Raw genomic sequence first — 24,795 nt, forward strand, 5'->3', positions numbered from 1 at the left:
TTATTGTGACATCACGGGCATGTCCTGCGCCGGGGTATGCTGGGAGATGAAGTTTCTATTTCGGTATTTTTTTTTCCTGTTTCTTTGTTCATATTGTGCAGAAGCAGATGTGCAAAACACGACACCTCAGTGCGCTAAATTAACCTGTATTTAAGCTTAATTTGGTTAACAGTATATGACATGCTAAAGTTTACTCAAATGTCAGTGACTAGGCATCCACATCTGTACACCAAAGGGACAGATGTGGAGCCTGTGCTAGACAGTGCCAATAAAATATCGTGTCTCCTTTTATAGGAAAGCTTCAGAACATTTAGAACACGTTAAACATTATTTTATATATTTTAAAGAAAGATGTAGACACCAAATAGCAGCCAGTACATGGTTAAGTTTTAATAATGCCGATGAGATGAGGGGCAAATATGGATATCGAGCCATCAATTCCATTTACAACATACTCAACGTAAACCATATTATTCACATGCAGCTCTGCCCAACAACTTATTTATTAGCATTTGTAACATCCAAAAAAAGGAAGCAGAGCAGATGTAAGTACGTAAAAAAGATTTTTTTTAAATGTAAAAAAAAAAACCCATGATTCATCATTCTAAATTATTTTAAAACAATGATCCATTTCAAAATTATGATGGAAATGACCAAAAAACAAACAATAAAACTCTGGTGTGCTAAACAAGCTCATAGATACAGGAAGCAGATGGAGACAATTTGCTGGTGTTACCACGGAGATCACTAACACAGACAGTGCTTATCATCTTTTAAGACGATTAAGTAACAATCACATGTGCCAGTAAGCATTCTAAACAAACTATGACAATCTAACAGTGTTTAGTAGCCTTTTTTTCCACAGAAGTAACAGGTAGACATTGTTAGCTTTCAAAGGAACCTCTGATATTTGGAAGGGCAGCTGGATTCTAACAGTTTCCCTTAATTGTCCAGTTGTTAATTTTAATACCTGTTGTACTATGATTCAACTGAGTGGTTGTGTTTCTTGCAGACTGGCTTGGATTCGGTAAGGCAACCTCGCATGAAGAGGACGACTCATGCTGAATTGCAGGCTGAAAGTCAAGTACCGTCATCTTTATTGTCATCATTTGTTTTGTTTTTTTAAAGAGAGAACAAACGGCTGAACTCGAAGCAAAGAGTCTTGGCAATACCAGATGGTCAGGTAACAAACAACAGCAGCTGTAGTGCCATTAACCTCCTTGAGATGTAACCAACAGAGGGAAATGCAACCATTTAAGTGAGCAAACGGCAGGGTGAGACTTCACTGTGGAACCAGAGTCACTCCCTCAAAAGTCAGACGATAAGGTAAAGTTAAAAGAGGGGCAACTGCTTCAGTCGCATCTTCCTCCTAGCTGCCTCACAAGGTTTTTGTTTTGTTTTGGGGGGTTTTTTTTGGGGGGGGGGCACATCTCCAGAAAGGAACAGCAAAAAGTACAAAGCTCTAGAGGGGCTGACTGAACCAGGACTAAACAAGAGAGAAGCACTCAACAACTCTCCTGCCTAGGATTCACTTTAAGATTATATGGTAGCCGTCACTTGTGTCATCTGAAAAAGAAAGGAATAGAAATAAAAATAAAAATAAAAAATATCAGGGAAAGACACTAAGATAAACTTGCAGCAAGACTATAACGGTAAATACAGATAGAGATAAACTATAATTTTTTGCTGCCATAGTCATACCTTTCATCGTGTCCAAAACAAAACAAACTTCATCTTGGAAATTCTGAATCATCTGTGGAGAGGAGAGAAAATGATTATGCAGGTGGGAAAAAAACAATATCGTTTGCAGGTTTATGCTTGTGTAAGCTCTTGAGACCGTAAGTTGACCATATGTCTGTCTTTCTTTGAAAATCTTTTAAGACAAACAAAAAGCTACAACTGATAAGTCGTTAGCCTACTGTTTCAACTGGCTGTTTTTACATATGTAATGCCTGGCTCCCTCAAAAAAAGGGGGGGGAAAGTCATAGTCTAAAAATTAATTGGACAACTTTTAGCTTTTATAACGACACACATTCACTGTGGTATCATTTTGATCGGGTTACGTAATGCAACACTTAGTTTTGTCCAGAGTTGCATTCATTTTTTAACTTGTATGGATGATGAGAGAGTCGGACTGCTGTGTGAAGTCTTCCCCAGCATATCCCAAAGATTCTCACTCGGGTTAAGATGTGGATGAGTGTGAAAATGATGTGTCACGCTGCCTGAACCACTCTTTCACATTTTGAGCCTAATGAATACTGGCATTGTCATCTCAGAATATGCTGTACTATCAGAGAGATGAAAAAACAAAACCCGCTGATGAAAAAAAAAATCTGGTCATTCAATAGATTCAGGTAGTCAGCTGACCTCATTTTATGGACACACAGTCTTGCTGAATCTAGACCTAAATCCTGAATCCACAAGCTTGTAATGTAGGTACTAGTCTTGATCAGTGCATCACTTCATCCACATGTGTTCCTACCCTAAGGCACGCATCACTCTGGAACAGGGTAAATCTGTACTCAGCAGACCACATGATCTTTTTTTTTTATTGCTCCAGAGTCCCATCTTTATGTTTCCTTGTAAACTGATGTGGAATTCAATTTTCCACGTGTTATATACTAATGCCAAGTAAATGTGTTTTTGTAACTGCAATAGACTACAGGAAGCTATGGGGGCACCATCACTTATATTGTCTTCCAAGGCTGCACTCAACACTAACAAAGAAGAACGTAGCGCAAACAGCAAAACAGGAGGATAGAAGAAAATGGAAACTTTTTTTTTATGTGAAGTCATTTCACAGAAAACAAACAAAGTTGAATCCAGATGGTGCAAAGCAGACAGCACTACTGCAGTGCACAAGCATTCAAAACGCCGGCGCCCTGGAGCTGGCTTTTGACAGTTTTAGAGAGTTAAGTTAGTGCGTCACGTTGATACGTTGTTTATGTTAGTGTTTGTACAGTAATGTTTATGTTAGCTTAGTTGTCAGAAACTTCTTAGGATGATACTTTCTAAGCAAACAACATTTCAGTTTTGTTAGCTATTGAGTTTAATCCAATAGTAAACCATTAAACAGGAGTAGATAAACTGCTTCCTAGTTTTTTTCCGTACATTAATATTATAATAAACCTCTTCCACCTAACGTTAGGTAGTTAATCTGTGGGTTGGACTATATCAACAAATAACTATATAATAATTATAATCAGTTAAACAGGTTAATTGGCAGTGAGTACTACACCATCTGGTTATCAGCTGCAGCTGAGAACATCATCTCAAAAATAAGATCAAGCCTCACTCCAGATCATGTCCACTGCAATCATGAATTCATGAATCGAATCATCTGTAAACTTTGGAAACTGTTTTTTTGGGACTGGAAAACAAACTTTTTAATTTAATTCGAAGCTTTATTTGAACTTATGGACTGAAGCCATTTTTAGTTTTGTTTAGTTTAGCGGAGATAAGAGTTATAATCATTGGCTAATTGACTAATCAAAGAAATTGGCAGATTAGTCGACTACCAAAATAATCTTTAGTTGCAGCCCTACTAATTAGCATTACTACTGAGTAGTTATTTTAAGGCTACACAGCTGTTCAGTTACAACTCCTTGAGTTCTCTTTGCATTGTGGGAAAATGCTTTTACTTTCAGTATTAAAACATAGCTGTCTATTCCACTGCTGTTCCCCCCCCCATTGATCTTCAAACATTCAGGATTTATTCCAACCACACTTCTTTCTCCAAGATGGTGGTTCACCACTATCCTTCCAGTTTTTAACAAAGTGTTGGATAGGTTTTAACCCACTTTTAGTAGTTTAAGCAATATCCTTGGTTGTTTTCTTTGCTTGCCAATAACGTGATCCAACCTTTCCTAACATCTTTCCATAACAACAGGATGTCTTCTAACATGGGTTAAATAACCCCATGCTGAAACTCACAAATGACTGTCATTTGAGCCAGGCAGCATTTAAAAAAAACAAAAACAAAAAAAAAACAGTATAAAAGTATGAGAACTTAGAGAAGTATGAAAACTTTAAAGAAGTTAACAAGTCGTGTTATTATCTTCTGGTTCTTTACTACCTTTTTTAAAACATTTGCCTGTCCAGTTGATATCGATCCACTAATTAAGGCAAACTAAATGTGATTTGTTGCTCTCCTAATGGCGTGTGTGTATATTTTCATGCAGGAAAACTCCTGCATCCTCCTGTTCCTCCTCTCCTGTGAATATAGGCACATGTACACAGCTCCACTATTCTGTCTATGCGACTGCACTATTAGTAATTAACATCAGAGTTAGCTACATGGATCAGGTGCAACATTTAATTGTACCAAATCAATCCACCCAACCCACCCCAGGCGCAAGATCTACCAGTTTTCCTGGGGAAACCCTGTGCTTGAATTCATATATAATAACAGCAAGTCTCTACTGATTCGAAAAGTGCAAATCTTCAACTCACAGTAAGATCATAAGAGGGGGACTGCCTTACCTCATCACTAACCAGCACATGGATGCCAGTGGGGCCTTGTTTAAAGATCTGATTGATCTGCCTGGGTGAGATGCTGAACAGATGAGCAATTTTCTCTGTCAGTTCTGTAACCGTGAGTTCCTCCAGGTAAATGGCGTGATATACTGCAGAGAGAGGAACAGAAAGGTGAACACAAGCTAAACAACAAAGGATGCTCACTAGATATTAGGCATGCTCAATTACACCAAAACTAAATCATAATTGTTACTTAGACTTCAGAAGAATAATAGTGCGGGGCTATTTCCTGGCTGGGCACCTGTGAATGGTTTAGATCCTTAATATTAGGCTACAGTCACTACAGTAGACTAGGAATAACAGTGGACAGACTGCTACATGACCAAAAGTTTTGTCACCACGTGCAATCAACTTGTTATCAGCCTGCTTATGGAAATGGTCATTTGAACAGTCGGAACAGGTTTGAGATCAGTCTGTTAGCATTCTGTCTGCATTTAAAATTTAGACAGCAATTTTTTGCACATCCTTGCCAATCTTTTGAGACTGACTCCAGTCAGTATGAGTCAGACAAAGATGGTTTGGAAGAAGGGTTCCTCCCACCTGGCAACATATCCATTTGCCTTGAATTAAAGTGGTCAACAGTTGGTTGTGACAACTACTTGCAACAGTCCCAGACATAAAAATTTTTTTAATGCAATCACTCGCCAACCACCAGTTTTTCCTGTTTACAAGGAGGTTGCAATCCTAGCTTTACTCTAGTGTGACTGAGGCCTCTCAAAATAGGAAAGTTTGCACGTCAACAAAGATAATGATCAAAATTGACCCTGACGTACACTGACCAAAGAAAGTGCTGGCAGCAGCATCTCCATTTTCGTGTTTCGGATGCTGTTCCCGTGCCTGCTGAGACTCCTGGCAAACATAGATGGTGAGTCTTGGACGTACCACCCTGAATTTAAAGAGAGAAACAACTAAAATGCAGATGCCTAAAAACATTCATGCTCTTTTTTTTTTTTATAAATTAGGTAAATTATATATCCTAAGAAGGTAGGAAAACTGAATATAACCCACCGTCCTTTAAGTGCATTGAAAAGTCTTATACCATCAGCTGGTCCACAGATCTGAATAACATCCTCCCTGGTCAGCTTCAACAGGTCTGCCCCTGGTATACAAAAACAGGTCCTATTCTCAGTCTCTACAAACACATACTTTTACATAATTAGTTTTTAAATCTATGAATTATGATTCAAATTTGTCTTGTCATCTTTTACCTGATTTTAATTCTCATGTGTCCTTCAGTAAAGCACTCTGAATAACCTCTGGATATAACAAGGTGCTATTTAAATAAATGAGTACATTTCCAGAAAATATCTTTCTAGCTTCACATTAAAGTGCAGCCTTTTATCTTATGATATGACCAAAGAGTTAACCACATTACCTGAGAAGTTAGTGAAGAGTCGACAGAAAGGGGAGAAGCGGTTTCTATGAAGCCACTGTTGTGCATCCTGTGGTGTTGCTGTTGGTAACAAATTCTGAAAAAGAAAAAAGAATTAATCAAAACAATTTGACATATGCAACCGTGTCAGAGACCGTGTCACCATGGTTACCCCATCAAGTCCTAAATTTGTAAAACATAAAAAAAATTAAAATTGTAAACACACATCAATGAAGATTACCAAGAGCTGCTGGATTTTACCTTAAAAGGCAGGATTTTAGAGACAGGCAAAAATATATGACTCAAATCAGATATATATCAAATGCTTTCTAGTTACACACTGAGTCATATTTTATAATTGCTAATGAATCTCATCCCAGGCAGAAGTTTAACACCCAGATGTCAGCTTTGCATTTGAGCTTATTAAAATGCAGTTGCTTGGTGCGGCAGGAGGTAAGCAGGCGATAAAATAAATCCAAATAAATCCACAAACTAAAAATGAACTTACATCTGCCACCTGAACAACAGGCTCAGGCTGGTGGTTTGGTGACCCGTTTCTACAAAGGATGAAAAATTTACCAGTTAGAAAGAAGCAATAACGACAAACTCCACATTAAGAAAAACGCAGACCTCATGTGTTGTCCTTACTAATAAAATAAGGCCACTACATGGATTTCATAGTGATGTTTAAAGTAATCCAGGCAGCATACCCTTCAGCCACTGGAAAGCTGTTGTGGGTGCTATTGAAGCCAGGAGATGGGGAGTTGTTGACATATGTGACCTCAGGCCAGGGAGAGCACTATAAAAGACCCAACATTTGTGTTATTGTAGCATCTACATACATCACCAGTATTTTTTGCTACCAGTAGATATGATCTTAGGTTTCAATTAAATTGAATTTGAACCAAACTCCTTAAGTGCTTAGGAAAATGGATTTAAAAGATGGATGATTCCACATCATTTGTGTCTCGCTGTGTCTGTGTCTCTTCCGCAAGTGTCAAATCACCTGTTATTTCCTAGTAAATACTTTTTTAAATTCTGAGGTTAAAATGACAAGCTCATTAGTCACTTCAAGAAAAAAAAACTAAGAGTTATTTCTTTTGATAACTAATTTATCACGAAAACATTTTCTGGTTATGCTTAGAAAAAATGTTTTGTTACTTTTTTAAAATTAGTACATAATATAGTTTGACAGTAGGCTAACATCAGCAGTCTAGTTAATTAGATTAAGTTAAAATTCGTTTTGATTTCCTTTAAACTACTTTTATCCAAGTAGTGATTACTGCTTTGAGCTCTTATATGCTTACCTCTGTCAGGATTGTGGTTTCATAGGAAGGCTGGTACTTTTCCTTTTCCTGTGGCGCCCTCTTCTCCATCTTCTCCCTGTCCGTCTTCTGCTTTCTGTCTGCACCTTTAGGCTACAAAACGTCAAGTGGGGGAAATAAAGATGGTGAATACAGACAGTACTACTACAGGGACCAAATACAACATTTGCACTGGAGTGCATTAAAGATTTTATTTCAGATTTTCTCTTTTTCCCTGTCATTCCTCTGACCTTGAAGACTTTGACCTGGCAGGAGGCAGAGTGAAGATGTTCCGTGTACTCTTCATTCTCATTCTCCTTAAACGTGTCAATCTGGATGCGGAAAGGCACGCCCTTTTCTCCGCCATGCTTCCGCATGGTGAATTCTGTGCTAATGCAGTGAACCTAAAAAGGAAAGGAATATGAAAACAAAATCTACACAAGAATGATGACCTAACTGTAATATCAACAAATCATGCCAAAAGTGTTACATTTGTAAGTGCAGACTGACATTCAGTTTACTTGTACAATAAATGAGTAAACCAAATGTAAATAGGCTCTTCTCGTCACACCAAAGCACTCTAAACTGCCTCATATCACTATTGTTCATTTTAATTTAATAATACAGATTAAATTAAAAAAAAATCATTAAAAAAATTAATTAAAAAAAATTAAAAAAATTAATGACACAATCATTACTATGTGTTGTCCATCAAGCTACCTGGATAAAAACTGAGGTTCTTTTTGATGGGTCCCAAAGGAACTCCACCGTGTTAAGCTGAGTGGGGTTAGCCCTGGGGTCAATTATCCCCACTGACATCGGGATATCTGCAATAGATCAAAGCAAAACAAGCAGTTATCACAGATGCTTTTAATATACACCATCTTCTCGTTATTGCAACCATGAGTATGAATTTTTGGTTTTGGTTAACAGTTGGTATCCTGAATTTACTTTCTGCAGAAACGGTTTCATTGTTAATATACATATAGGGCTACACAGCAACCACCTTTCAAAGCACAAATTTAGTATAATAAATAAATAAATACCTGATCTTTCTGTTAGCTTTTTAAAAATATTTTTTAATGCTCACCCAGGTCGAGAATGCGATCCCCTGGCCTGTTCCAGCGCCAGCCTTCCAGCTGCTGGTGCTCTGTGTATTGAAGTCGTCGGTCATGAAACACCACACGAATTATGCTCTGAAATTCAGAGAAAGTAATTTTTACTGAAGGATAAAAGAGAACATACACTATTGTTACCCTGGTACCCCAGCACAAGAGCTTAGTTCAGCCTTTGCAATAAAGTGATGTGATTAGCTTGCCTAACTACTCAACAATATAAGATTCTAAGCAATTTACAAGGCTGGTGTGAAGGAGATTCATCCAGATGTGGCCATTTCATTCCCCATAAACATTTCAGCAATAAACAATAAAACAGATCTTAGCTATTAGACTGTTTTTAATCTCTAGGTGTAGTTTTAATGCTAAGAAAATGCTTTTGAGACTACAGACAACTGGCTGAGAAGTTGGCTGAGACACACACAATCTGTATTTTACACCACTGAAGAGATGCTTCTGACACACTGAAGAAACCTTTAAAGTACAAGTTGATTAAAATTCATATTACACTGAATACAAGAAATGTAATCACACAAAAATGAATCATCCATTAATTTCATCTAACCCTGGAGTCACTTATTCCAATCTACTCACAGCCCCCTGGGATTTTGTGAAGCATGGCTTGATGCAAGATGAGCCGTTGGCTGGAGCTTTTCCAGTAATATTTATACAGGTTTACACTAGCAGCTGCTGGATTATGCAAATATATTTTTAAAGATTTTCTTACCTTCACCATTTTGCCAGTGATTTCTGGAAGTTCCCCAATTTTCCGATTGTCAAGCATTCTAATTTCATAGGATTGCCCTGCAATGACAAGTCCACATAATAAATAAATATATATGTTCACTGATATTTGTTTATTTCCATCACACTATATGTTACACTATAACATTATCACAGTGGCCCATTCTGCAATACCACAGTCACTGCTAACTGTTCCTGATATAACAGAATAGTTTTGTTACGGAGTGGAAAAATATGTGACTAGGGTTAGGATTGGGGTCCGACTGTTGGCCTGCCTGCCTACTAGGTCAAAGGCAGCTGAATTTTCTCTCAGCAGCTTTTGACTTTGAACTCTTAGATATCATTACATTTGCACAAAGTTGAAAAAGTACACGGTGGCTGGGATCCTGATGCTGACCTTGGTTGAGGTAGGTGAGTGTTTCATCATGCAGTTTAACAGCTGGCGAGGTAGGTGCACACAGAACATACTGAAAGGGTAGGATCTTGTTGTCACTGTCAGGTGGGAGGTTGGACTCCTCCTGTTTGAAAATGGGAAGGGCAAGTACATCGCTGCAGAGACAAAAGAAAAACAAACTTGGTAAGCTGACAAAGTCTTATCACTTCATTTTGCAATAATAATAATAATAAAACAGGCCTTCTTTCAAAGAGTTTACAGAAAACCAGTCTAAACACTTATACTTACTGATCCGATACGACCTTCAGCCTCATGATACAAAAGGTCTCCCTGTCATTACTAGACAACACTTAAACCTGGCTGGAGAATTATGGTGTTCTCTAGCTTCACAGCTCAGTAACTATAATGGAGGCAACACTACCAAATACCAAGGTATCCAGTCTACATGTCACTGTTCCTCTCCACACAAGAATTTCTGAAACAAGCCACCACTTTCCACAGTTTTAATGAGCCAGAAAAGCACACAAAAAGAGATGCGGGGTGGGTGCAAAGTACTTCAATCAGCAAAAAATATTTTCTTTAAACTTTTAGATAAGCTACAGCAAATGAAAAAGCACAGAAGTGTCTGCAGATAATTACACTAATGAATTCAGGATATGCTATAGAGTGATAAGATAGATCAAATGCCCCAGGGGACTATTTTCTTCAAAGACTATTAGACTCCAGCTAATATTCTCCAAGTAGTGTTTTGGCTTTTCACTTTATCTGCACATGGCATTTAATTCGCACGTCTGCCAGCATGAAGAGATTTTGCCGCTCAAACTGCCCACGTAGCAGTCAGAAAATGGGAAACACTGCACATAATGGATGCACCTGATCACTCATCTTTAAATTACGCAATATGTCCAAATGAATTTGACATGAGCAGCTGTGTGAAGACAAACTACAAGATAGCTTACACCTTTAAAAATAAATAAATAAACCAAAACACTGTTCAACACTGTTTAATCTAATAAATTACCATATGGCCCATATTGGTCATTATAAATGTAGCACTGGCAGCATTCAGTAAAAGGCCTTACCCGTCCAAAACTCATACTGTACCTCATACTGTACGCCCCCGCACCGAGTTCCTGGCCAATGCCGGACAGACTGGCATCAAAGTCCTGGACCAGTCCGGACTCAATCACTTCATCCGTGAGAGGCAGTTTGAGAGCCCACGCCATGGTGACGGTGTGGAGATTTTAACGGAGTGCAGTTCCGGTTGAAACTCGAGGCAAATGTTGTCGGTGTCTTAAAGCCTTTCAAGATTTAGAAGAGAAAGTAAAAAATGCGTGAGTGTGGCTCTGATGTTTTAAAAACAGTGGAGATTTCTGTGTTTATTAGCAGGACATTCCCCCAAACATGTTAAAAACACGAACCAGTCAGGTGTCAGTAAGGAAAGCAGCGTTCCCGTGGTTAACGATAACGGTTTTCGTTAACACACGTTTTATGTAACTGTGTACTGCTTTCACACACTGACTTGTGTCACGCTAAAGTACACTTTATGTCTTTACTTTTTTTTATTCACATAGTAACGTAAGTCGTTGGAACTGCAAAGCTTACCTTTAGGTGGGAAGTGTGACTATTTGCTAATAACACTGCAAGTTTTATGCCATCATGTCGCGCTCCTTCGCCCAAACGCTAAAATAAACATGTCGAGCTAACACCTTAGCTGCGTAGCCTGCCAGTTCGTTCAGCTAGCAGGATCCTAGAAATCATTAAAACGTCCCGGGATGCTAGCCCCTCTCTAGCTTATTCTGTGGCTCGGTTTATTTGTGGTTAGCATATCTATACGTAAAAAGTGGTCAAAATCGCACGAGATGCTTAAATATATGTATTATAATGTCTTGCTTTTGTTTGTTTATCTAGCTTCCTCGGGAAAAGGAGCTGTCGTAATTTCCGTTCCGTCTCCTTCTTTGTATCCTCTCAGAGTGCTAGCAAACACCGTTGTGACTCATTACCGCCACCCTCCGCTGAGGTCATGGCTGTAATAACCAATGATTGTTGCTTATAATGCGTCAGTGACGTTAAATAAGGGTGTTCTTCCTTCTTTTAATTTTTCGGAAGGTCCCTTTACTGGTTTATTTTCCTTAAAATAAACCATAAAATAAACCATATACAACAACTAGAATAAAATAAAATGTAATTTACCACACAAGACCATTCCACTCAGGTGGATTCCCAAATGACAGGTCATTTCATCCATCTTTATGGTCTAAAGATTTTCTTTTTACCAAGAATCTGTTTAATTACCATAGCACTGCCATAAACGACCTGATTTAATCCAATGTCTTGTGCAGTTTACCTTAATTTAAAACATACCTTTTCAATTGAAAAGGTGCTGGAAAATTGTTATCCAACAAACCATACATTACAGATTTATAATTCAGGTGGAATCTTACACCAAACTCCCACTTTGTTGTCCAGAACTCTGAAACAGTCCAATAAAGGATGCTGTTGTGATTCCTCTTCACTGCAAATATGGCGCTATAGCACGCTTTTTAGCTGTCACATAACAACTCCAATGCACAGCAGCTGTCACAGGATGTTTTGAATTGTTTTGAGCTCTGCTGAATACCCACCACAAGTTTTTTTTTCTCCATATTTAAAATCATTCACCAAGTTAAAAAATCATTTTACTTGACCAACCACACCAATTAACTTGTAAAAACTGAAATTCTGTCACAAAATCCCCAAGGATTGTTTTATACTATGCCCCTTGTCTCACTGTGCCTCATTTCTTTTTCCACAAAGAAAGGTCTCCAACCAAGCAAGCTTTAAAACAAAAATAATTAATTAATAATTAATTAAACTAATCAACAAAATAATTTTTAAAAGCGGGAATAAAGGTGGTCACATTCAGTTTGTCAACTTGCCCAATATCCTTCAGTCAGAACCTGTGCTAGCAGCCCAGCACCATGCAGCTTAACTGGCATTCACTTGAGAACATCAAAATTCGCAGGTCCCCCACTGGTGCCCTATTGTCATTATAAATCAGAGCAAATTCACACTGACCACATGTAATACACATAAAAGAGACTGGAGACACATGTCATGAATTGTGGTATCAGGATGAAATCCTCAGGCCCACTGTCAGACCTTTTGCTGGTGGAGTGGGCCCTGGGCTCCTTCGGGTGCAGGACAATGCTCGGCCTTCTGTGACCAGAGTGTGTGGGCAGTTCGAAGATGACTGGCCCACAATGTATATTAATAAAGACACTCTTTTTTCCTTTTTTGAGTCATGTATATCAACAGACAACAATCAGTAAGTAATAAAGATGGGTTTATTTATTTGACAAAAAAATTATATAAAAAAAACCCAACAGCTTCCAATTTTCTTTTTCCCTTCTCCTCCAAAAACACAAAGCTTTATGTTTGTTGTTGAATCAAATTAATATAACTTTCATATTATTAATCTAATTTATCTTATTGGACAACTTATATTAATCAATATGATATATTGCCTTCCCTTTCTGATCACCAAGGCAAACAAAACCTTTGTAATATTTATTACTTTATGGTTAGGTACATGTCCACCGCAACAAAGGCCTTCATACCGTCATTCAAAAGGTAAATATTAACTGGAACATAAAATGTATTATTCGTTTCACAAACTCATAACAGAATAATAATAGCCTTTATACTTTGCAGTATTTGACATTTTATCTGCATAAAAAGGAAGCGAATCTTAATAATAGATGTTGCTTGTCAGGTTGATGGCTGCACTGTTGCCAGTACTGCTACATTTTGCAAAGCTTCGTACTGTTCAAGCACATTAAAAAGCAAAGACGGAATTCTTTCAAAAACAAAACTGAAACCTTGACTGTAGATTAACCATTCATAACCCTTTCACTGTCACTAAAGTGCAAAGAATCCTTGAAACATCGGTAAAGAAGACTGTTTTTTGTTTTCTTCCATCACAGAAAGTAGCTTTATACTGCATGTGCAAAGTGTTCACTAAGCGCTTAGGCTGAATATCATAACACACCAAACCACAAACTGCTTTCCTTCACTGAACAGTTAATTACACACTTTTTTAAATTTACTTAATCAATTTGATTGATATTAGGCTTATTAAGAGTGCCTAAAAATGCTACTAATGTTTCAAACGGTATGACACCGCTTTAAATCGACTTCATAATAGACCAATTAAGCTCCCATTTTCCAAATATACTTAATCAAACTCAAGATGAAAAATGTAACAGTCAAAGCAATGAGCAAAGAGAAAGCAAAAGATACTCTCAGAGTAATATGAGCACCTAAAAGCAGAATTAAAAAAGAGTAAAGAAAAAAAGTGTAAAAATAGGTCAGATGACGGTGAATTCACATACAAACGTTATGAGCATTTGCACAATCAGTTAGTCACAAACAAACAAAGCGTCACGAAAAAAAAAGAAGTTTACACTTGTGGCACCATAGATGACAGGCCAAGCTATAATGCTAGTTTCATAACTTAACTTGTTACCCATGGACACTGAGCAGTGTCACACATTTCACACAGGTGCAAAAAAGAAAAAGAAACCTTACATCCATTACCGACAGGATGAGCACAGATTTTAAGCTCACCTTTATGATGAGCAACTAAATATATCAAAGTTATGATTGTCCCAAAACACAATCAGGAGTCTGTGACTTTTAGGGCTTATTGGACCTAATAAATCTGATGAAATGAATGTTAATATAGTCTGTAAAGTCTTATAGAAAAAGAAGCTACTTTCAGCCTCTCCTTTACTCACAGGAGGTCACCTAAGCAGGTAGCTCCACGTGTTTGATTTGGAATTTTCATGCTGGATGCCCTCCCGATGCAACCCCAAAGAGATTTGTGTGTCCTCCTTGTGAGGACTCAGGATCTTTCTCCTGTTAGGCAAATGTGTAAACCACTACTCTGCAGAGCCACAGCCTGCAGAGTCCTATGTCAGTCAGTCAACATTGCATTTATGTTTGCAGAGCTGCTCATGCAGGACAAATACTTTCTGGATATAAATTAAAGCAGCTAGAAATTTCACATTATCCATTCTGACCCAAGCATATTCATATTCAAATATCAAGCCATTGTCGCAGCGTGACATACATGTAACTAAACTCAATGTGACTTAATACATAACCACTTAACATAAGTCAGAGGGATAGCCTATAAAACCACTTGTATAAAAGTTCATGAACTGTTTTAAATATAACATGTTAATATCACTGTATAAGGTAAGAGGACCATGCAGTTTGACTTAGTATGCACCACACAAAAGTAGTGTAAACAAGTAGAACACAATTATACTTCAGTTTTAGCACTCTTTCAAAAGATCTGTGTAATTTCTTCATTTTCTCAAAAAGTTGCTATTTTTTCAACCTTCATGGAGTCATATTTACAACACAATTCACTTCTGTGCTGCTGAATTACATGTTCAAATTCCCAAAAGGATAAAAGATCGGTTAGAAAATCTCCCAGAATGAGGTCACTACTGAACCTGGAAAACGTTGATCTTGCTTGTGTTTTTCAGTGTCTGTCTCCGGTTGCAGAACCATACACGCACAACCTCTCGGTCATAGTTTAGCTCTCTTGCAATCTCTGTAATCTCCTGCCCTGTTGGCAGAGCATTCTTCTCAAAGTAGGAGTTGAGGACTTCTATTGCCTGAGGTGTGAAACTAGTACGCCTCTTGCGTTTTTTGGAAGGTTCCCCACCGACAAACTCCATCAGATTTTGCTGGCCTTTCTGGTTCCAGTGCTCGGCTTCAGCCAGCCACTTTTCCAACACAGGCTTTAGCTTCTGAGCGCTTTTAGGGGTGATATCCAGCTTTTCAAACCTGCAAAAGAAAAGAAAGTTCAATCTGAACTTTTTCAGAGGGATTAGGGATGCGAGAAATGGCTCAGACATCATCTGAATGTGCATGCACACAAACCACAAACTGCACATGCCCAAACTAATTAGTATCTCCAAATTAGAGGCCCTAACATGCATTGCCATTATTTCTCAGTGGGATATATATGTAAGCCTGATGATATGATACAGTAACATTTCAAAGACGTTTGGCTGGTTTCAAATGAAAATAAATGGAGCCATCATCATTAATTATGTATTATATCAACCCCCTGCAACCCATCTGCTGTTATTGAGAATGTTAATTTTTATCCAGTACACAAATTAATTACAACTGTGATCAGCACATCAATAATGGGAATACATGGTATGTTACGCAGCTCCACAGTAAACCTGGATGCATGCTCAATGAGCTGTGCATAAGTCCAATTTATGCACAAACAGACCTGTGCCGAAGCAAATGCACAGGTATAATTCAGTTACCTGTAATAATGGCTTTAAGATTTGTAGGGTGTTTGTAGGTTTGTTATTATTCATGTCTCATTGGAGCGGTTAATCTTGCTGTGTGAATGATCCCTGTCATTGATTCAGCAGTGATATAAGGTGAAATAAAGTATTTTTACAGTACTTTACATGGGAAAAAATCCAAAGGTGATATATTTGAGGAAAAGTTAACAAAAGACTTAAAAGCTCTGGAGACAAATTTATGTTTAGGATAATGCCGACTGCAAGCAAAAAGGCATTACTCAAACATGGCTGAAGACAGAGTTGTAACTGATGCTGAGAACAGAATAAATGCAATGCATAATATACTGTGTACCTGTTAGCGAAGCTGGCCTTTTATTGCAGACTGCAAGCAGACAAATTTACTAGGTTCTTGATAACCTTGGTTGACTATATATACAGTAGTGTTAAAGTCTTTATCTACCCTCAATTCTTCATATTCTGTTAGTAAAACGGAAGAGAGGTCCATAAATTAATTTAAACATGTGCAAACAGACAATACGGGTGTAAAAAAGAAAACCAAGAAAAAGGAGAGTGAGTTGCAACGTTGTAATTCACTGTTCTATTATATCATAATATAATAGATTTATAATTAATTTTCCTTATTTCTATAACAATAATTATAATACCAAATTATTTTATTAATATTGTTTTTCTTATTTAATGACTGTTGAAAAGCATGTTGACAGATAAACTTGCGACTTTCTAAAGAATAAAGTGTGAGCATAGATATTAAAAATAAACTGCATGACTTATATGTAGTTAGTAAAATTAGTCCTGATATTCTAAGCGACTTTGCTTTTCCCTTGTAGTTACATTTTCATTTCTCTTACATAAAAGACAGACGTGTGAGCTGTATAAAATGAAGGCTACAGATGAATTACAATCACAAGAATTGCAAAAAAGTAGAAGAAAAAAAGCATCTGCATGGAGAGCAACAAAAACAGCAGGGTAATACCTGCAAATGGCAGACTGGCTGTAAGCTGGACCCTCAGTTGCAGTAAGAGCCTGCCCTACTTGTGTCTGAGTAAGCCCCAAGGACAGCCGACGGATCTTGAAATTCTTGGCAAACTCTCGAATTTCCTCCAGATTAATGCCCTCCTCTGTGCTGACTGCCTGCTGGGGTTCTACAATTCAGAAGAATCTGGTTAAAAATACCTACTTACTTAAAACAGATCAGTGGTTGGGAAGGAGAAGCAGGTGTACATACTGCTGACAAGCTGGCCCACTTTTGCTGTCTCTCCACAGGTGATGGGAACTGTGGAGGAGAGTGTGGTGGCGGTCTTTAGTACAGTCGGCTGTGGGGCAATGACAACCGGTGACTGGGTGACAGTTGTTACTGAAGCCTGGGAGGATTTTTTATAAAAATGATTGTTAGATTCAATGTGTTATAATCCAATTTTACAAAAACAAATCCCCAATATTTAAATGTTCAACAATATTTTAATTTGTCATAACCTCAAACAGTACTTCTTGTCATTTCCTACCTGTGTGCTAGGTTTGGTAAGTGTTGGAGGAGCTGTGGTTTTAGGTAGAACTGCTGCAGAAGTTGCGACTGCAGCAGGACCATTCCCTACAGTGGCAATGATTTGTCCCTGTGTGTTAAAAAGCAGCTGTGGGGCCACAGCCTGGACCTGGAGACCCTGGAGCGGAAGTGTGGGAGTTGCAGCTCCTCCAGCCAGAGAGGCTGGGTTCACTAAAAGTGGGAGTGTCCCTATGACCTAAAAACATTGTTAAAAATGAAATCCAAACAAACATTTAAATATAAACTTCTCAGCTGACTTTCACTTAAATCCGCTTTTAGGACACTCAGTATCCTGATATGGTGGTGTTTTTGCTACTGGGGAATAAGTACATCCTATTAGAGGTTCTGTCACAGAAGCCTTGTATTTTTCAATACTAAACACTACACAAGTCCAAAAGGCTGCAATAATGGTGGGAGTGAGTAATGAAACTATTTAGAGGTCAAACAGTTTCAGTTGAAATTGTCTTATGCTCTACTGCCTTGAAATAGCACTGTGAACTCATGCAAACTGGAGGCTGGAGGCAATTTTTCCATAACAGACCTGCATGAAAACAATATAATTGTCTTTGGAATGATTATAGTTCACTATGCATCATTTTAAAAGTTTCACAAAAGTGTGAGCCACATTAAGTAAGTAAACAACACTGTCTGCCAATCCCTTATTCGTCTCATTTCTCTTTTTAATGGCGTCCAATATGTGCTCTAGTCTGCAAGGACAATGGTGTTGCTGCCAGGATTTGCTTTCATTGTATTAAAGGCATTTTCCAGTTAGCTGAAACAATCAAGTAGAGAGAAGAAAGGCGGGTAACAGGATGAGAACAGGACAAGGTCATTACTTAAATCTAAGCTCACTGACATTATTACAGCAGCAGTATTTTCTGGCACTCACCTGTCCCTGGGCATTTGTGATGATCTGACTGGTGATTCCAGCCATGCTGGACATGGCACTGTTAATGATGGGAGTGGACGTAAGGGAACTGAGGAACTGCGGTTGCGCTCCCAAGGAAGCAGCATTGATCTAGGCACAAAGATCATAACATGTTCATTGTGTATTTGAAAGATGACAAATGAAGAATGGTATGAACAGAGGAAGAGATTTCTTACAATAGCGGGGTTAATGGAGAGTCCTGCAGTCTGAAGGGCTGCCACTGACAAGTTGGATGGAGAGATGGTGTTGGTGGCAGTGGTCGTCTGGGCTGTTCCCACCTGAGCAACAGTAATCTGTGCACTGGTTACCTGGGGTGCCTGAGGTGTCACCTGCTGCATGGCTGCTTGCACCTGCTGAATGGGTGCTGACTGAGACTGGAACACCGCCTGTGCATTGGCTTGCAGCTGAGGCTGGACTGAGTTCAGGACGGTTGCAGCTGAGAAAGATATTATGCAACATTCTACTGTTCTGCAATTATGCAATATTATATATATATATATATGATATATATATATATATATATATATATATATATATACACATATATATATACACACACACATATATAGGATACCAACATTATAACAAGTTTGTGGAATTTCTGCCCACCTATATTCCATGACTATCTGCAAGTGGTATAACTGCAAAGATTGAGAACCACAGCAGCTCAGCACAAAGTTGTAGACAAGGTAAAGTTACAGAGTGCTGAGGCAAATAGTCAATAAAGGTAGCCAGCTCTTTGCTGATTCAGTAACTGAAGAACTCCAAACTTCTTCTGACATTAACATCAGCATAGAAACTGTGCGCTTGGAGCATCCATGGCAGGTAGCGCATGTGTAGGTGTGTAGGTATTGCAGTACTTTTTTACATATACAGTATGTTGGCAAGTCTACAGCTATGCTAGCAACTCTGTGTACTTAGTACAGTCCAATGAAGCTGTTAGGTCTGGAAAATGAAGCCGACGCAAAATTGCCTTTAAATCTGCAGTCTTTCTAGTGGTCAACAGAGGGCAACTGTGCTTGCAAAAATGCGTGTAGTTGCATTGGATTTTATGGGAAAACAGCCCTGTCATGATCTATGGCCTTGGTTTAGACTTTCCTGATAAGTTTATGGCCTCAATCACCAGATACAAGTCTGTCTGAACACAGCAAGATTATCATTTTATAGATTACATTCCAAAATAGAGTCAAAAAGGAGGATAGAGCAAAGTGTGCTTAACTGTATCACTGACAAGTAGTTAACCAATGAGCATGCAGTTTCCACTGGTTTGCATCTTATCTGTATTTGTGATGTCTACTTTTAAAAAAAAGCTATGATTGAGGAAAAGAAAACTTTCAGCTTGATACTTCACAATGAAACTACACTGACAAACAGGTTTCCATTTTCTATATACAGTCTACACTAGCTCGCAGTAACATTTTTACTTGTTGTGGTTTAGATTTTATCGTTCATTGTTTAGTGTTTACCACACCAATTTATAAATCTGACCTGAAACATCAATTACACATTTACAAGTATAATAGGAGGACATAGATGTTTATGCCGTTTAGGCAGTTTACTTCATCAGATATATTAACTTAATAATTTCATTTTCTTTCATTCAAAGAGGCTGAAATCACAGTATAGGTCATTGCAGAGCATATTATATAGAGCTGAAACTCAACAATTCCCTTTAAGCAAGCACTATTATTCTCATATCACAATCAAATGTACAAAAGGTCATAAGATTCAATAAAAAAGCTGGTTAGATATTGAAAATGTCATATCTACACCTAAAACACATGAACTGATAATAAAAAATTCAAGTCAAGATAATGATGTCTGCATTTGTTGTTACATTTTTTAATTGTAATCTTGTCAACACAAATGCAGACATATTGAAGATATAGGAGGTCAAATAAAAGCAGACATTCACACATTGTTTTACCTTGAAAGCCAGCAAAGGGCAGTTTGAGGAGATTTCCAGCTGGGTTAGCCGCTGTGAGACCAGGGAGAGTAGCTACATTGGTGGTAGGAAGAGTGAGAACAGCCAAACCGCCCTGGCCGCCGATGGAGCCCGGCATACTGAGAGGAATGAGCAGCGGCTGACCCAGTGACCCCGTCTGTGCCATCATACCCGTCATCAGAGTGGCCAGACTTTCCTGGGTCAGCACCTAGAGAAAGAAATTCCATCAACATTTATGCCTGCGAGGTATTCAATGTGCTTTCAGTGGACTATTTTCTATACTATATTTTTATTGTTTTTACACAGTGAAACTAAATAGTCATACATCTGTTACTGTGTGTGGACTGAAAAACTCCACTATTAAGCTTTTTAAAAAAAAATCATGTTAGGGGTTTTACTTTTTACTGCTGAAATTGCTGAAAATGTTGTGCTAATAGCCTCAGGCTATGTGTTCAGCAACTTGGATTAAACTTTGCTCATCTTTTTTACTTACACAGTGCACAATGGCATCGGTATATAACCTCACTAAATCACCTACAATGATTTTTTTAATGTAATAACACTGACACTTGGCTCTCTGGTGCATTACTTTTCTACAAGAATAATATGGAAAATGAGAAAAATCCAAATGGCTTTCCCACCCACTCTAAGCTCTTTCTACCAACCTTTAAAATCAGACAGCAAAACTATTTTGTTTCTCTGATGGTTAAATATGAATATGAGGTGCAGTGTGTGTGCATCTCAAAAAGTCAGACCTGTGGACAGCCTTGCACGGTGATGGGCATGGCAGCCTGGTGCTGGGGCAGAGACACGCTGATGGGAACAGCAGGGGTCAGAGTTTGGACCATAGGAGCTGGAGGCTCCACAGACACCACCTGCTGCTCACCCAGCACTGCAGGAGCACAGCCAGAGTTGGTTATTAATGACATTTTAAGTTGTTTTGGGGTTTTTTTTTTTAAATCACACAGATGTTATTAAGAATTCACTACAAATCTGGATATATGAGAAGTGAGTTCTCTGCTATCCAGCATTATCAAGGATGACAATGATTTACCTACACCACCCCCTGTGCTCTGGGGCACTGTGGGGCTGTCCTGGGTGCTGCTGGCATCAGGTTGCTCTCCAGCTTCAGCCACTCCCTCATCAGTTTTGCATTCGCCCTTCCCATCAGCTGCTGAAGAGGCTGAAGACGCATCGACTTCTACTTCTAGCACTCGAATGGTTTCATGGCCAGACATCACAATGACCTGCACAGCGATCAGGATTTAAATCTAAGAGGACTCAAATGCAAAGAAGGCTTCTGCTTTTGTTTGAGTTTGTATTAAAAATGTAATAAACTAGTTATGTGCAATTATTTTATGAAACAACAGGAGATAATTCTCATCTGACCTAGCACCAGAGGGGTGTAAAAAATTTTCTGTAAATTCAGTATTTCTCCACCTTGTCAATTCCCTCTGGAAGAACTTAGCTGATGACTCATGGTATACAATAATGACAGACCTAGCGGAGGGGCAGCAAGACAACCTGGGCTGGAGGACAAGGTGCAGAGAGACAATGCAGGAAGAGAGAGGAGGATGCATACCTGGTTGTCTTTGGCAGGGAATTTCAAAGTGCAGGATTTAAATGGCTGAAAAAAGACTTCTGCAGTCAGACAGTGAATGGCTAAGGAGAACAGAGAAGCCGAGCACATGTTAGGACAAAATGAACCAAACAAAAAAAACAAACAAACAAAAAAAAAAGAGACACAAATGAAAAGAGCATGAGTACACATAAACAATGATAAGAGCATCAGCCAACAAGCAGCTCAAGCAATGCTTTCTTCAAGGTCGCCTTTGTGCTTCCGTGAAGAGCATTGCTTTTGTTTGCTGACTATGTCTAGACACAATGTTACTAGAGAGAGAAAAACCACAATTAATTATTAAGCATGGCAATTCAAAGACCGTTTCCAACACAAGCATAGATATTATTAGTCTATAAAACACAAAAGTGCATCGGGATCTCAGTGGTCTGCTGTGTGACAGTTAATCATTCCATTATGAAGTGGCACGCTGGCGCATGGAGGGTGACAGGAGCAAACAGCAGCAAACAAGTCGAAGGCAAAGTTATGTTTAGTTAAGCTCACTGCAAGAGTAGCTTGGGGAGGGGGGGTCCACTGCTCCTAACAAACACATGAGTGTTACCTGCTCATTGACAGTAAGTGGGGCATCTTTGGCAGGCAGATCCTGGGAGTTCATGGCTTGCTGCACCACCACAATCACTGTCTTCCTGGCATTCTGGGTAAACAAAAATGAAAAAAAGTGATTTAAAAAATGTGGAAGCATTTTAGAAATTAAAATATGTATCAAGTTTTCCGTATAAGCCCACAGTCTCTGCACTTTAATGACAAACCCAGCTTAAACAGAACCAAATGCAGAGGACAGTTTTTTTTTCCTTTCTTTTCAATTCATTGCTATTATAGTCATTGCACGAGTAGACAATTTGGAAGGGGCCTGTAAACAGGCCATACTGTTTTGCACTTAAGCTGCAGAAAACGTGATCAAACACGCTGGTCGTGGACGTTAAGTGGTTACGCGTCCACCACGGATCGCAAAAACACTCGAGACGGCGCGTTTCCTGCTGCAATGCCCCGTTAGATATGGGGATCTGTCAAAAACTTCAGCGGGTGTTGATGGGCTCCCCACCCCCATCCTGGCCAATAAAAGTCTCGCCGCGTCGACCACTTTTAAGGACAAGCAGCAAGCACGGAGCACAGGCGACGGAAATCATCTCGATCCGTGCCAAGAGACCGAATATTATGTATTTCCCTCTCTTTATCATAAATATATAAATTATGCTAATTACGAACATTGCATATTAACCAAAACTCATTTCCTCTCGCCATTTCGCTGCTATGCGCGAAGAGCAAGCCAGAATACGGTCCGGTTATTATATTCAACTTACCGCGTATATGCAGCTTATTTCCTGTAATCCCCGGCTCTTAAAAAGGTCCTTGTCACAGTTTGTTTCAGTCACACATAATTAAAAATTCATCTCAGCTCCCAGACAGGCGCTGTGACTGCACACAAAAGAGGTATTTGCATTGATAAGGAGGCTTGCAATGTTAGGATCTCCTGTCTCTTAATATTTAATGACGATGCCCTTTCTGCAACAGTTCAGATAATCAAAAATCCTTGAGGTGTCTCACAGAATCCTATTTGAGCTGTAAAGTCGGACAAAATTGCTACAAAATTGGCCTTTTGCACTACGTCATGAACATAATTTATGCAAGAAAAAATCTTGCATTGAAAAATGTCTGCCTCGACTTGAGAGGTGCCATGGTTCTCTTAAAGGGGAAGTAGCGCACACAAAGACGAGCACTGGAGACGCTGTCATGAAACACTGTGCCGATAGTTTCAATTTCCCAACACCGCTGTTTGTCTGTAATATCACGATATTCGCACAGTTTTTGCGTTTATTTGAACGAGAATTAAATGATTTAATGCAGCAGAAATAATTATGGAGACTTGTTTACTTTCTTCTTAAAATGACGTAGATATGTTTTTTTTGTGGTTGCTCTATATATTCTATTATACATATTTTTTAAATGGGAAGATAATATATAACCTTTGATCATGATGTAGACAGTCGTGCTATTTTGAATAATCCTGTGTTAATTTTGAATTTGATACATAAGGAATGAGTGTGTAGTTCCGAGATCATAGGTCATCATTTAGTTGATGAATAAATTAGTTGACTCACACAAAACTAACCATTTTAATACTGTGATTTTTTTAGGTAATCCATCAGGAAAAACAAATGCCAAAAATTAATATTTTTTTATCGTCTTGGTTTGCCATCCCAATGATTTTCGGGGGTTTTACTGACTGAGATTAATTGTATACATACACACATACTCAGAAGGCTAATTGGGACAGAGTGGAGACACCTGGGGAAAACAAGCTACAGGTGCAGATAATCAAGATCACTAGAAAGGGGAGGAAATAAAACTTAAAACAACACATAAAAGACAACTAAATATAAAAGTAAAACAGGATATAACTGATAAGAGTTCATTAGTAAGCAAGTTTTAGTAAACACTCTACACAAGAGAGCTATTCTTGTGTAGACATAACATAACTGATTTATTAATTTTTGTTGATTTGTTGATGTCTTTATCAGGACCAAATTGTATATGAGGATGCTATATAGGACGTGCAAGAGCATATTAAGGACAAGCAAGAAAATAGTATTGATGGCGTTATAATATTGTATATTTCTGTTATATTTTACTGGCCCTAAGGTACATATGTCAAACCCAAGGTCCAGGGCCCTTTACAAATTGTGCCCAGCAATAAATGTAGGTTAACCTGCATATATATTTTCTTATTAGAAGGCAGTTTACATGTGGTATGTGTGAACTGCCCAAAGGTCTTTTGATTTTTGTTACTGTTGTGATTGATTGAACAATATAAAAACAAGGTAAATAGCATGAAATTCTGATGATTTTTAAGCCTTCATGCGGACCGAATTGTGTGTGATATTACTGTATGGGACATGCACCAGCATTATCCAGGATAATTTTATGGTAGGATTG

General features: G+C 38.4%; 2 protein-coding genes across 5 annotated transcripts; both read right to left on the reverse strand.

Moving 5' to 3' along the window:
* Positions 1–365: 365 nt before the first annotated feature.
* tfcp2 (transcription factor CP2) lies at positions 366–11,441 on the reverse strand. Its single transcript, XM_031741967.2, has 16 exons — positions 11,071–11,441; positions 10,570–10,766; positions 9,469–9,620; positions 9,055–9,131; positions 8,303–8,408; positions 7,933–8,039; positions 7,464–7,616; positions 7,216–7,326; positions 6,619–6,707; positions 6,417–6,465; positions 5,912–6,005; positions 5,545–5,635; positions 5,316–5,422; positions 4,483–4,625; positions 1,702–1,753; positions 366–1,566 (listed from the first exon to the last, which is right to left on the reverse strand). The coding sequence occupies exons 2-16, from the start codon at positions 10,689–10,691 to the stop codon at positions 1,529–1,531; spliced, it is 1,491 nt and encodes a 496-aa protein (XP_031597827.1). The 5' UTR covers positions 10,692–10,766; positions 11,071–11,441; the 3' UTR covers positions 366–1,528.
* A 1,331-nt stretch (positions 11,442–12,772) lies between these two features.
* pou6f1 (POU class 6 homeobox 1) lies at positions 12,773–23,528 on the reverse strand. 4 transcript variants are annotated; one of them, XM_039604128.1, is made up of 12 exons: positions 23,163–23,528; positions 22,403–22,495; positions 21,805–21,884; positions 21,277–21,469; positions 20,978–21,114; positions 20,205–20,430; positions 18,454–18,713; positions 18,239–18,367; positions 17,312–17,545; positions 17,035–17,170; positions 16,783–16,951; positions 12,773–15,306 (listed from the first exon to the last, which is right to left on the reverse strand). In XM_039604128.1, the coding sequence occupies exons 4-12, from the start codon at positions 21,458–21,460 to the stop codon at positions 14,961–14,963; spliced, it is 1,821 nt and encodes a 606-aa protein (XP_039460062.1). In that variant the 5' UTR covers positions 21,461–21,469; positions 21,805–21,884; positions 22,403–22,495; positions 23,163–23,528; the 3' UTR covers positions 12,773–14,960. The 4 variants fall into 4 exon arrangements, with proteins under 4 accessions (XP_039460062.1, XP_031597858.1, XP_031597859.1 ...); XM_031741998.2 differs by lacking the exon at positions 21,805–21,884; XM_031741999.2 differs by lacking the exon at positions 23,163–23,528 and having other exon boundaries at positions 22,403–23,098.
* Between the last annotated feature and the right edge of the window lie 1,267 nt (positions 23,529–24,795).

This window comes from Oreochromis aureus, linkage group 20 (assembly GCF_013358895.1).
Source record: "Oreochromis aureus strain Israel breed Guangdong linkage group 20, ZZ_aureus, whole genome shotgun sequence".
Lineage (NCBI taxonomy): Eukaryota > Metazoa > Chordata > Actinopteri > Cichliformes > Cichlidae > Oreochromis > Oreochromis aureus.